The sequence below is a fragment of the Schistocerca cancellata genome, unplaced genomic scaffold, assembly GCF_023864275.1.
Source record: "Schistocerca cancellata isolate TAMUIC-IGC-003103 unplaced genomic scaffold, iqSchCanc2.1 HiC_scaffold_1150, whole genome shotgun sequence".
Lineage (NCBI taxonomy): Eukaryota > Metazoa > Arthropoda > Insecta > Orthoptera > Acrididae > Schistocerca > Schistocerca cancellata.
Genome location: NW_026047149.1, coordinates 1,172,912 through 1,186,371, shown reverse-complemented (window position 1 = coordinate 1,186,371; position 13,460 = coordinate 1,172,912). Strand labels below are relative to the sequence as shown.

The following is a 13,460-nucleotide window of genomic DNA, read 5'->3' as shown; positions in this document are numbered from 1 at the left end:
GCGAAGACAGCACCCCTAGCGAAGGCAGCACTCCCTGCGACGCCAGCAGTCTGTGCATAGGCAGCACTCCGTGCGAAGGCAGCACAACGTGTGAAGGCTGCACTGCATGCGAAGGCAGCAATCCTTGAGAAGGCAGCAACCCTTGCGAAGGCAGCAACCCTTGCGAAGGCAGCACTCCTTGCGAAGGAAGCACTCCTTGCGAAGGAAGCACTACGTGCGAAGGCTGCACTCTGTGCGAAGGCAGCACTCCGTGCGAAGGCAGCACTCCTAGCGAAGGATGCACTCCATGCGAAGGCAGCACTGCATGCGAAGGCAGCACTCGTTGCGAAGGAAGCACTCCATGCGAAGGAAGCACTACGTGCGAAGGCTGCACTCTGTGTGAAGGCAGCACTCCGTGCGAAGGCAGCACTCCTTGCGGAGGATGCACTCCGTGCGAAGGCAGCACTCCGTGCAAAGGCAGCACCCCTTGCAAAAGCAGCACTCCTTGCGTAGGCACCACTCCTTGCGAAGGCTGCACTCCTTGTGAAGTCTGCACTCCTTGCGAAGGCTGCACTCCTTGCGATGGCTGCACTCCTTGCGAAGGCTGCACTCCTTGCAAAGGCTGCACTCCTTGCGAAGGCTGCACTCCTTGCGAAGGCTGCACTCCTTGCGAAGGCTGCACTCCTTGCGAAGGCTGCACTCCTTGCAAAGGCTGCACTCCTTGCGAAGGCTGCACTCCTTGCGAAGGCTGCACTCCTTGCGAAGGCTGCACTCCTTGCGAAGGCTGCACTCCTTGCGAAGGCTGCACTCCTTGCGAAGTCTGCTCTCCTTGCGAAGGCTGCACTCCTTGCGAAGGCTGCACTCCTTGCGAAGGCTGCACTCCTAGCGAAGGCTGCACCCCTTGCGAAGGCTGCACTCCTTGCGAAGGCTGCACTCCTTGCGAAGGCTGCAGTCCTTGCGAAGGCTGCACTCCTTGTGAAGGCTGCACTCCTTGCGAAGGCTGCAATCCTTGCGTAGGCTGCACTCCATGCGAAGGCTGCACTCCATGCGAAGGCTGCACTCCATGCAAAGGCTGCACTCCATGCGAAGGCTGCCCTCCTCGCAAAGGCCTCACACTGTTCGAAGGCTGCACTCCTTGCAAAGGCTGTATTCTGTGTGAATGCTGCACCCCATTCGAAGGCTACTGTCCGTGCGAATGCAGCATACCTTGCAAAGGCTGTATTCCGTGTGAAGGCTGCATTCCATGCGAAGGCTGCACTCCTTGCGAAGGCCGCACTCCTTGCGAACGCTGCACTCCTTGCGAGGGCTGCACTCCTTGCGAAGGCTGCACTCCTTGCGAAGGCTGCACTCTTTGCGAAGGCTGCACTCCTTGCGAAGGCTCCACTCCTTGCGAAGGCTGCACTCCTTGCGAAGGCTGCACTCCTTGCGAAGGCTGCACCCCGTGCGAAGGCTGCACTCCTTGCGAAGGCTGCACTCCTTGCGAAGGCTGCACTCCTTGCGAAGGCTGCACTCTTTGCGAAGGCTGCACTCCTTGCGAAGGCTGCACTCCTTGCGAAGGCTGCACTCCTTGCGAAGGCTGCACTCCTTGTGAAGGCTGCACTCCTTGCGAAGGCTGCACTCCTTGCGAAGGCTGCACTCCTTGCGAAGGCTGCACTCCTTGCGAAGGCTGCACTCCATGCGAAGGCTGCACTCCATGCGAAGGCTGCACTCCATGCGAAGGCTGCACGCCATGTGAAGGCTGCACTCCATGTGAAGGCTGCTCTCCATGCGAAGGCTGCACTACATGCGAAGGCTGCCCTCCTCGCAAAGGCTTCACTCTGTTCGAAGGCTGCACTCCTTGCAAAGGCTGTATTCTGTGTGAATACTGCACCCCATTCGAAGGCTACTGTCCTTGCGGATGCTGCACACCTTGCGATGGCAGCACTCGTTGCGAAAGAAGCACTCCTTGCGAAGGAAGCACTACGTGCGAAGGCTGCACTCTGTGCGAAGGCAGCACTCCGTGCGAAGGCAGCACTCGTTGCGAAGGATGCACTCCGTGCGAAGGCTGCACTCCTTGCGAAGGCTGCACACCTTGCGAAGGCTACACTCCTTGCGAAGGAAGCAATCTTTGTGAATGCAGCACTCCTTGCGAATGAAGCACTCCTTACGAAGGCAGCACTCCTTGCGAAGGCAGCACTCCATGCGAAGGCAGCACTCCATGCAAAGGCAGCACTCCATGCGAAGGCAGCACTCCATGCAAAGGCAGCACTCCATGCAAAGGCAGCACTCCATGCGAAGGTAGCACTCCATGCGAAGGCAGCACTCCATGCAAAGGCAGCAATCCATGCGAAGGCAGCACTCCATGCGAAGGCAGCACTATATGCGAAGGCAGCACTCCTTGCGAAGGCTGCACTCCTTGCGAAGGCTGCACTCCTTGCGAAGGCTGCACTCCTTGCGAAGCCTGCACTCCTTGCGAAGGATTCACTCCTTGCGAAGGCCGCACTCCTTGCGAAGGCTGCACTCCTTGCGAAGGCTGCACTCCTTGCGAAGGCTGCACTCCTTGCGAAGGCTGCACTCCTTGCGAAGGCTGCACTCCTTGCGAAGGCTGCACAGCTTGCGAAGGCTACACTCCTTGCGAAGGCTGCACTCCTTGCAAAGGCTGCACTCCTTGCGAAGGCTGCACTCCTTGCGAAGGCTGCACTCCGTGCGAAGGCTGCACTCCGTGCGAAGGCTGCACTCCGTGCGAAGGCTGCACTCCGTGCGAAGGCTGCAGTCCGTGCGAAGGCTGCACTCCGTGCGAAGGCTGCACTCCTTGCGAAAGCTGCACTCCTGGCGACGGCTGCACTCCTTGTGAAGGCTGCACTCCTTGCGAAGACTGCCCTCCTTGCGAAGGCTGCACCCCTTGCGAAGGCTGCACTCCTTGCGAAGGCTGCACTCCTTGCGATGGCTGCACTCCTTGCGAAAACTGCACTCCTTGCGAAGGCTGCACTCCTTGCGAAGGCTGCACTCCTTGCGAAGGCTGCACTCCTTGCGAAGGCTGCACTCCTTGCGAAGGCTGCACTCCTTGCGAAGGCTGCACTCCTTGCGAAGGGTGTACTCCTTGCAAAGGCTGCACTCCTTGCGAAGGCTGCACTACTTGCGAAGGCTGCACTCCTTGCGAAGGCTCTACTCCTTGCGAAGGCTGCACTCCTTGCGAAGGCTGCATTCCTTGCGAAGGCTGCACTCCTTGCGAAGGCTGCACTCCTTGCGAAGGCTGCACTCCTTGAGAAGGCTGCACTCCTTGCGAAGGCTGCTCTCCTTGCGAAGGCTGCACTCCTTGCGAAGGCTGCACTCCTTGCAAAGGCTGCACTCCTTGTGAAGGCTGCACTCCTTGCGAAGGCTGCACTCCTTGCGAAGGCTGCACTCCTTGCGAAGGCTGCACTCATTGCGAAGGCTGCACTCCTTGCGAAGGCTGCACTCCTTGCGAAGGCTGAACACCTTGTGAAGGCTGCACTCCTTGCGAAGGCTGCTGTCCATGCGAAGGCTGCACCCCATGCGAAGGCTGCACTCCATGCGAAGGCTGCACTCCATGCGAAGGCTGCCCTCCTCGCAAAGGCTTCACCCTGTTCGAAGGCTGCACTCCTTGCAAAGGCTGTATTCCGTGTGAATGCTGCACCCCATTCGAAGGCTACTGTCCTTGCGAATGCAGCACACCTTGCAAAGGCTGTATTCCGTGTGAAGGCTGCATTCCATGCGAATGCTGCACTCCTTGCGAAGGCTGCAATCCTTGCAAAGGCTGCACTCCTTGCGAAGGCTGCACGCCTTGCGAAGGCTGCACTCCTTGCGAAGGCTGCACTCCTTGCGAAGGCTGCACACCTTGCGAAGGCTTCACTCCTTGCGAAGGCTGCACTCCTTGCGAAGGCTGCACTCCTTGAGAGGGCTGCACTCCTTGCGATGGCTGAGCTCCTTGCGATGGCTGCAACTCGTGGGATGGCTGCACTCCTTGCGAAGGCAGCACTCCTTGCGAAGGCAGCACTCTTTGCGAAGGCAGCACTCCTTGCTAAGGCAGCACTCCTTGCGAAGGGAGCACTCCTTGCGAAGGCAGCACTGCCTGCAAAGGCAGCACTCAGTGCAAAGGCAGTTCTACGTGCTAAGGATGCACTCCATGCTAAGGCTGCTTTCCTTGCGAAAGCTGCACTCCTTGCGGAGGCACCACCCATTGCTAAGGCAGCACTCCTTGCGAAAGCAGCGCTCCTAGCAAAGGCTGCACCCTTTGTGAAGGCAGCACTTCTTACGAAGGCAGCATTCCCTGTGAAGGCAGGACTCTGTGCGAACGCAGCACTACTAGCGATGGCAGCACTCCTTGCGAAGGCACCTCCCCTTGGGAAGGCAGCACTCCCTGCGAAGACAGCACCCCTAGCGAAGGCAGCACTCCCTGCGACGCCAGCAGTCTGTGCTTAGGCAGCACTCCATGCGAAGGCAGCAGAACGTGTGAAGGTTGCACTGCATGCGAAGGCAGCAATCCTTGCCAAGGCAGCAACCCTTGCCAAGGCAGCAACCCTTGCGAAGGCTGCACACTGTGCGAAGGCAGCACTCCGTGCGAAGGCAGCACTCCTTGCGAAGGATGCACTCCGTGCGAAGGCAGCACTCCGTGCAGAGGCAGCACCCCTTGCGAAAGCAGCATTCCTTGCGTATGCACTACTCCTTGTGAAGGAAGTAATCTTTGCGAATGCAGCACTCCTTGCGAATGCAGCACTCCTTGCGAAGGCAGCACTCCTTGCGAAGGCAGCACTCCATGCGAAGGCAGCACTCCATGCAAAGGCAGCACTCCATGCAAAGGCAGCACTCCATGCAAAGGCAGCACTCCATGCAAAGGCAGCACTCCATGCGAAGGCAGCACTCCATGCGAAGGCAGCACTCCATGCGAAGGCAGCACTCCATGCGAAGGCAGCACTCCATGCGAAGGCAGCACTCCTTGCGAAGGCAGCTCTCCTTGCGAAGGCAGCACTCCTCGCGAAGGCAGCACTCCTTGTGGAGGCAGCACTCCTTGCGGAGGCAGCACTCCTTACAAAGGCAGCACTGCCTGCAAAGGCAGCACTCCGTGCAAAGGCAGCACTCCGTGCGAAGGCAGTGCTACGTGCGAAGGATCCACTCCATGCTAAGGCAGCACTCCTTGCAAAAGCTGCACTCCTTGTGATGGCACCACCCATTGCTAAGGCAGCACTACTTGCGAAAGCAGCGCTCCTAGCGAAGGCTGCACCCTTTGTGAAGGCAGCACTACTTGCGAAGGCAGCACTCCTTGCGAAGGCACCTCCCCTTGGGAAGGCAGCACTCCCTGCGAAGACAGCACCCCTAGCGAAGGCAGCACTCCCTGCGACGCCAGCAGTCTGTGCATAGGCAGCACTCCGTGCGAAGGCAGCACAACGTGTGAAGGCTGCACTGCATGCGAAGGCAGCAATCCTTGAGAAGGCAGCAACCCTTGCGAAGGCAGCAACCCTTGCGAAGGCAGCACTCCTTGCGAAGGAAGCACTCCTTGCGAAGGAAGCACTACGTGCGAAGGCTGCACTCTGTGCGAAGGCAGCACTCCGTGCGAAGGCAGCACTCCTAGCGAAGGATGCACTCCATGCGAAGGCAGCACTGCATGCGAAGGCAGCACTCGTTGCGAAGGAAGCACTCCATGCGAAGGAAGCACTACGTGCGAAGGCTGCACTCTGTGTGAAGGCAGCACTCCGTGCGAAGGCAGCACTCCTTGCGGAGGATGCACTCCGTGCGAAGGCAGCACTCCGTGCAAAGGCAGCACCCCTTGCAAAAGCAGCACTCCTTGCGTAGGCACCACTCCTTGCGAAGGCTGCACTCCTTGTGAAGTCTGCACTCCTTGCGAAGGCTGCACTCCTTGCGATGGCTGCACTCCTTGCGAAGGCTGCACTCCTTGCAAAGGCTGCACTCCTTGCGAAGGCTGCACTCCTTGCGAAGGCTGCACTCCTTGCGAAGGCTGCACTCCTTGCGAAGGCTGCACTCCTTGCAAAGGCTGCACTCCTTGCGAAGGCTGCACTCCTTGCGAAGGCTGCACTCCTTGCGAAGGCTGCACTCCTTGCGAAGGCTGCACTCCTTGCGAAGGCTGCACTCCTTGCGAAGTCTGCTCTCCTTGCGAAGGCTGCACTCCTTGCGAAGGCTGCACTCCTTGCGAAGGCTGCACTCCTAGCGAAGGCTGCACCCCTTGCGAAGGCTGCACTCCTTGCGAAGGCTGCACTCCTTGCGAAGGCTGCAGTCCTTGCGAAGGCTGCACTCCTTGTGAAGGCTGCACTCCTTGCGAAGGCTGCAATCCTTGCGTAGGCTGCACTCCATGCGAAGGCTGCACTCCATGCGAAGGCTGCACTCCATGCAAAGGCTGCACTCCATGTGAAGGCTGCCCTCCTCGCAAAGGCCTCACACTGTTCGAAGGCTGCACTCCTTGCAAAGGCTGTATTCTGTGTGAATGCTGCACCCCATTCGAAGGCTACTGTCCGTGCGAATGCAGCATACCTTGCAAAGGCTGTATTCCGTGTGAAGGCTGCATTCCATGCGAAGGCTGCACTCCTTGCGAAGGCCGCACTCCTTGCGAAGGCTGCACTCCTTGCGAGGGCTGCACTCCTTGCGAAGGCTGCACTCCTTGCGAAGGCTGCACTCTTTGCGAAGGCTGCACTCCTTGCGAAGGCTCCACTCCTTGCGAAGGCTGCACTCCTTGCGAAGGCTGCACTCCTTGCGAAGGCTGCACTCCTTGTGAAGGCTGCACTCCTTGCGAAGGCTGCACTCCATGCGAAGGCTGCACTCCATGCGAAGGCTGCACTCCATGCGAAGGCTGCACGCCATGCGAAGGCTGCACTCCATGTGAAGGCTGCTCTCCATGCGAAGGCTGCACTCCATGCGAAGGCTGCCCTCCTCGCAAAGGCTTCACTCTGTTCGAAGGCTGCACTCCTTGCAAAGGCTGTATTCCGTGTGAATGCTGCACCCCATTCGAAGGCTACTGTCCTTGCGAATGCAGCACACCTTGCGAAGGCAGCACTCGATGCGAAGGAAGCACTCCTTGCGAAGGAAGCACTACGTGCGAAGGCTGCACTCTGTGCGAAGGCAGCACTCCATGCAAAGGCAGCACTCCATGCAAAGGCAGCACTCCATGCAAAGGCAGCACTCCATGCAAAGGCAGCACTCCATGCAAAGGCAGCACTCCATGCGAAGGTAGCACTCCATGTGAAAGCAGCACCCCATGCAAAGGCAGCAATCCATGCGAAGGCAGCACTCCATGCGAAGGCAGCACTCCATGCGAAGGCTGCACTCCTTGCGAAGGCAGCACTCCTTGCGAAGGCTGCACTCCTTGCGAAGGCTGCACTCCTTGCGAAGGCTGCACTCCTTGCGAAGCCTGCACTCCTTGCGAAGGCTGCAGTCCTTGCGAAGGCTGCACTCCTTGCGAAGGCTGCACTCCTTGCGAAGGCTGCTTTCCTTGCGAAGGCTGCAGTCCTTGCGAAGGCAGCACTCCTTGTGAAGGCTGCACTCCTTGCGAAGCCTGCAATCCTTGCGAAGGCTGCACTCCATGCGAAGGCTGCACTCCATGCGAAGGCTGCACTCCATGCAAAGGCTGCACTCCATGCGAAGGCTGCCCTCCTCGCAAAGGCCTCACTCTGTTCGAAGGCTGCACTCCTTGCAAAGGCTGTATTCTGTGTGAATGCTGCACCGCATTCGAAGGCTACTGTCCTTGCGAATGCAGCACACCTTGCAAAGGCTGTATTCCGTGTGAAGGCTGCATTCCATGCGAAGGCTGCACTCCTTGCGAAGGCTGCACTCCTTGCGAAGGCTGCACTCCTTGCGAAGGCTGCACTCCTTGCGAAGGCTGCACTAGTTGCGAAGGCTGCACTCCTTGCGAAGGCTGCACTCCTTGTGTAGGCTGTACTCCTTGCGAAGGCTGCACTCCTTGCGAAGGCTGCACTCCCTGCGATGGCTGCACTCCTTGCGAAGGCTGTACTCCTTGCGAAGGCTGCACTCCATGCGAAGGCTGCACGCCATGCGAAGGCTGCACTCCATGCGAAGGCTGCACGCCATGCGAAGGCTGCACTCCATGTGAAGGCTGCTCTCCATGCGAAGGCTGCACTCCATGCGAAGGCTGCCCTCCTCGCAAAGGCTTCACTCTGTTCGAAGGCTGCACTCCTTGCAAAGTCTGTATTCCGTGTGAATGCTGCACCCCATTCGAAGGCTACACTATTTGCGAATGCAGCACACCTTGCGAAGGCAGCACTCGTTGCGAAGGAAGCACTCCTTGCGACGGAAGCACTACATGTGAAGGCTGCACTCTGTGCGAAGGCAGCACTCCGTGCGAAGGCAGCACTCGTTGCGAAGGATGCACTCCGTGCGAAGGCAGCACTCCGTGCAAAGGCAGCACCCCTTGCGAAAGCAGCACTCCTTGCGAAGGCACCACTCCTTGCGAAGGAAGCAATCTTTGTGAATGCAGCACTCCTTGCGAATGCAGCACTCCTTACGAAGGCAGCACTCCTTGCGAAGGCAGCACTCCATGCGAAGGCAGCACTCCATGCGAAGGCAGCACTCCATGCCAAGGCAGCACTCCATGCAAAGGCAGCACTCCATGCAAAGGCAGCACTCCATGCAAAGGCAGCACTCCATGCGAAGGTAGCACTCCATGCGAAGGCAGCACTCCATGCGAAGGCAGCAATCCATGCGAAGGCAGCACTCCTTGCGAAGGCTGCACTCCTTGCGAAGGCTGCACTCCTTGCGAAGGCTGCACTCCTTGCGAAGGCTGCACTCCTTGCGAAGGCTGCACTCCTTGCGAAGGATGCACTCCTTGCGAAGGCTGCACTCCTTGCGAAGGCTGCATTCCTTGCGAAGGCTGCACTCCTTGCGAAGGCTGCACTCCTTGCGAAGGCTGCACTCCTTGCGAAGGCTGCACTCCTTGCGAAGGCTGCACTCCTTGCGAAGGCTGCACTCCTTGCGAAGGCTGCACACCTTGCGAAGGCTCCACTCCTTGCGAAGGCTGCACTCCTTGCAAAGGCTGCACTCCTTGCGAAGGCTGCACTCCTTGCGAAGGCTGCACTCCGTGCGAAGGCTGCACTCCGTGCGAAGGCTGCACTCCGTGCGAAGGCTGCACTCCGTGCGAAGGCTGCACTCCGTGCGAAGGCTGCACTCCGTGCGAAGGCTGCACTCCTTGCGAAGGCTGCACTCCTTGCGAAGGCTGCACTCCTTGCGAAAACTGCACTCCTTGCGAAGGCTGCACTCCTTGCGAAGGCTGCACTCCTTGCGAAGGCTGCACTCCTTGCGAAGGCTGCACTCCTTGCGAAGGCTGTACTCCTTGCGAGGGCTACACTCCTTGCGAAGGCTGCACTACTTGCGAAGGCTGCACTCCTTGCGAAGGCTCTACTCCTTGCGAAGGCTGCACTCCTTGCAAAGGCTGCATTCCTTGCGAAGGCTGCACTCCTTGCGAAGGCTGCACTCCTTGCGAAGGCTGCACTCCTTGAGAAGGCTGCACTCCTTGCGAAGGCTGCTCTCCTTGTGAAGGCTGCACTCCTTGCGAAGGCTGCACTCCTTGCGAAGGCTGCACTCCTTGCGAAGGCTGCACTCCTTGCGAAGGCTGCACTCCTTGCGAAGGCTGCACTCATTGCGAAGGCTGCACTCCTTGCGTAGGCTGCACTCCTTGCGAAGGCTGAACTCCTTGCGAAGGCTGCACTCCTTGCGAAGGCTGCTCTCCATGCGAAGGCTGCACCCCATGCGAAGGCTGCACTCCATGCGAAGGCTGCACTCCTTGCGATGGCTGCACTTCGTGGGATGGCTGCACTCCTTGCAAAGGCAGCACTCCTTGCGAAGGCAGCACTCCTTGCGAAGGCAGCACTCTTTGCGAAGGCAGCACTCCTTGCTAAGGCAGCACTCCTTGCGAAGGGAGCACTCCTTGCGAAGGCAGCACTGCCTGCAAAGGCAGCACTCCGTGCGAAGGCAGTGCTACGTGCGAAGGATGCACTCCATGCTAAGGCTGCACTCCTTGCGAAAGCTGCACTCCTTGCGGGGGCACCACCCATTGCTAAGGCAGCACTCCTTGCGAAAGCAGCGCTCCTAGCAAAGGCTGCACCCTTTGTGAAGGCAGCACTTCTTACGAAGGCAGCATTCCCTGTGAAGGCAGCACTCTGTGCGAAGGCATCACTACTTGCGAAGGCAGCACTCCTTGCGAAGGCACCTCCCCTTGGGAAGGCAGCACTCCCTGCGAAGACAGCACCCCTAGCGAAGGCAGCATTCCCTGCGACGCCAGCAGTCTGTGCTTAGGCAGCACTCCGTGCGAAGGCAGTACAACGTGTGAAGGCTGCACTGCATGCGAAGGCAGCAATCCTTGCCAAGGCAGTAACCCTTGCGAAGGCAGCAACCCTTGCGAAGGCAGCACTCCTTGCGAAGGAAGCACTCCTTGCGAAGGAAGCACTACGTGCGAAGGCTGCACTCTGTGCGAAGGCAGCACTCCGTGCGAAGGCAGCACTCCTTGCGAAGAATGCACTCCATGCGAAGGCAGCACTCCGTGCAAAGGCAGCACCCCTTGCGAAAGCAGCACTCCTTGCGTAGGCACTACTTCTTGCGAAGGAAGTAATCTTTGCGAATGCAACACTCCTTGCGAATGCAGCACTCCTTGCGAAGGCAGCACTCCTTGCGAAGGCAGCACTCCATGCGAAGGCAGCACTCCATGCAAAGGCAGCACACCATGCAAAGGCAGCACTCCATGCAAAGGCAGCACTCCATGCAAAGGCAGCACTCCATGCGAAGGCAGCACTCCATGCGAGGGCAGCACTCCATGCGAAGGCAGCACTCCATGGGAAGGCAGCACTCCTTGCGAAGGCAGCACTCCTTGCGAAGGAGCACTCCTTGCGGAGGCAGAACTCCTTGCAGAGGCAGCACTCCTTGCGAAGGCAGCACTCCTTGCGAAGGGTGCACTCCTTGCTTAGGCTGCACTCCTTGCTTAGGCTGCACTCCTTGCGAAGGCTGCACTCCTTGCGAAGGCTCCACACCTTGCGAAGGCTGCACTCCTTGCGAAGGCTGCACTCCTTGCGAAGGCTGCACTCCTTGCGAAGGCTGCACTCCATGCGAAGGCTGCACCCCTTGCGAAGGCTGCACCCCTTGCGAAGGCTGCACTCCTTGCGAAGGCTGCACACCTTGCGAAGGCTGCACTCCTTGCGAAGGCTGTACTCCTTGCGAGGGCTGCACTCCTTGCGAAGGCTGCACTACTTGCGAAGGCTCCACTCCTTGCGAAGGCTGCAGTCCTTGCGAAGGCTGCATTCCTTGCGAAGGCTGCACTCCTTGCGAAGGCTGCACACCATGCGAAGGCTGCACCCCATGCGAAGGCTGCACTCCATGCGAAGGCTGCACGCCATGCGAAGGCTGCACTCCATGTGAAGGCTGCTCTCCATGCGAAGGCTGCACTTCATGCGAAGGCTGCCCTCCTCGCAAAGGCTTCACTCTGTTCGAAGGCTGCACTCCATGCGAAGGCTGAACTCCTTGCGAAGGCTGCACTCCTTGCGAAGGCTGCACTCCTTGCGAAGGCTGCACTCCTTGCGAAGGATGCACTCCTTGCGAAGGCTGCACTCCTTGCGAAGGCTGCATTCCTTGTGAAGGCTGCACTCCTTGCGAAGGCAGCACTCCTTGCGAAGGCTGCACTCCTTGCGAAGGCTGCACTCCTTGCGAAGGCTGCACTCCTTGCGAAGGCTGCACTCCTTGCGAAGGCTGCACACCTTGCGAAGGCTACACTCCTTGCGAAGGCTGCACTCCATGCAAAGGCTGCACTCCTTGCGAAGACTGCCCTCCTTGCGAAGGCTGCACCCCTTGCGAAGGCTGCACTCCTTGCGAAGGCTGCACTCCTTGCGAAGGCTGCACTCCTTGCGAAAACTGCACTCCTTGCGAAGGCTGCACTCCTTGCGAAGGCTGCACTCCTTGCGAAGGCTGCACTCCTTGCGAAGGCTGCACTCCTTGCGAAGGCTGTACTCCTTGCGAAGGCTGCACTCCTTGCGAAGGCTGCACTACTTGCGAAGGCTGCACTCCTTGCGAAGGCTCTACTCCTTGCGAAGGCTGCACTCCTTGCGAAGGCTGCATTCCTTGCGAAGGCTGCACTCCTTGCGAAGGCTGCACTCCTTGCGAAGGCTGCACTCCTTGAGAAGGCTGCACTCCTTGCGAAGGCTGCTCTCCTTGCGAAGGCTGCACTCCTTGCGAAGGCTGCACTCCTTGCGAAGGCTGCACTCCTTCCGAAGGCTGCAATCCTTGCGAAGGCTGCACTCCTTGCGAAGGCTGCACTCATTGCGAAGGCTGCACTCCTTGCGAAGGTTGCACTCCTTGCGAAGGCTGAACTCCTTGCGAAGGCTGCACTCCTTGCGAAGGCTGCTCTCCATGCGAAGGCTGCACCCCATGCGAAGGCTGCACTCCATGCGAAGGCTGCACTCCATGCGAAGGCTGCCCTCCTCGCAAAGGCTTCACCCTGTTCAAAGGCTGCACTCCTTGCAAAGGCTGTATTCCGTGTGAATGCTGCACCCCATTCGAAGGCTACTGTCCTTGCGAATGCAGCACACCTTGCAAAGGCTGTATTCCGTGTGAAGGCTGCATTCCATGCGAATGCTGCACTCCTTGCGAAGGCTGCACTCCTTGCGAAGGCTGCACTCCTTGCGAAGGCTGCACGCCTTGCGAAGGCTGCACTCCTTGCGATGGCTGCACTCCTTGCGAAGGCTGCACACCTTGCGAAGGCTTCACTCCTTGCGAAGGCTGCACTCCTTGCGAAGGCTGCACTCCTTGCGAGGGCTGCACTCCTTGCGATGGCTGCACTCCTTGCGATGGCTGCACTTCGTGGGATGGCTGCACTCCTTGCGAAGGCAGCACTCCTTGCGAAGGCAGCACTCTTTGCGAAGGCAGCACTCCTTGCTAAGGCAGCACTCCTTGCGAAGGGAGCACTCCTTGCGAAGGCGGCACTGCCTGCAAAGGCAGCACTCCGTGCAAAGGCAGTTCTACGTGTGAAGGATGCACTCCATGCTAAGGCTGCACTCCTTGCGAAAGCTGCACTCCTTGCGGAGGCACCACCCATTGCTAAGGCAGCACTCATTGCGGAAGCAGCGCTCCTAGCAAAGGCTGCACCCTTTGTGAAGGCAGCACTTCTTACGAAGGCAGCATTCCCTGTCAAGGCAGCACTCTGTGCGAAGGCAGCACTACTTGCGAAGGCAGCACTCCTTGCGAAGGCACTTCCCATTGGGAAGGCAGCACTCCCTGCGAAGACAGCACCCCTAGCGAAGGCAGCACTCCCTGCGACGCCAGCAGTCTGTGCTTAGGCAGCACTCCGTGCGAAGGCAGCACAACGTGTGAAGGTTGCACTGCATGCGAAGGCAGCAATCCTTGCCAAGGCAGCAACCCTGGCGAAGGCAGCAACCCTTGCGAAGGCAGCACTCCTTGCGAAGGAAGCACTCCTTGCGAAGGAAGCACTACGCGCGAAGTCTGCACTATGTGCGAAGGCAGCACTACGTGCGAAGGCAGTACTC

The 13,460-nt window shown here is 59.1% G+C and overlaps 2 protein-coding genes across 2 annotated transcripts; one reads left to right on the top strand and one right to left on the bottom strand.

The window, feature by feature from the left end:
- Positions 1 to 1,893: 1,893 nt before the first annotated feature.
- LOC126159903 (uncharacterized) lies at positions 1,894 to 4,398 on the top strand. Its single transcript, XM_049916709.1, has one exon. It carries the CDS (start codon positions 1,894 to 1,896, stop codon positions 4,396 to 4,398), a length of 2,505 nt encoding a protein of 834 aa, XP_049772666.1.
- LOC126159902 (uncharacterized) lies at positions 4,395 to 9,575 on the bottom strand. The gene has a single exon (XM_049916708.1). It carries the CDS (start codon positions 9,573 to 9,575, stop codon positions 4,395 to 4,397), a length of 5,181 nt encoding a protein of 1,726 aa, XP_049772665.1.
- Positions 9,576 to 13,460: the final 3,885 nt, after the last annotated feature.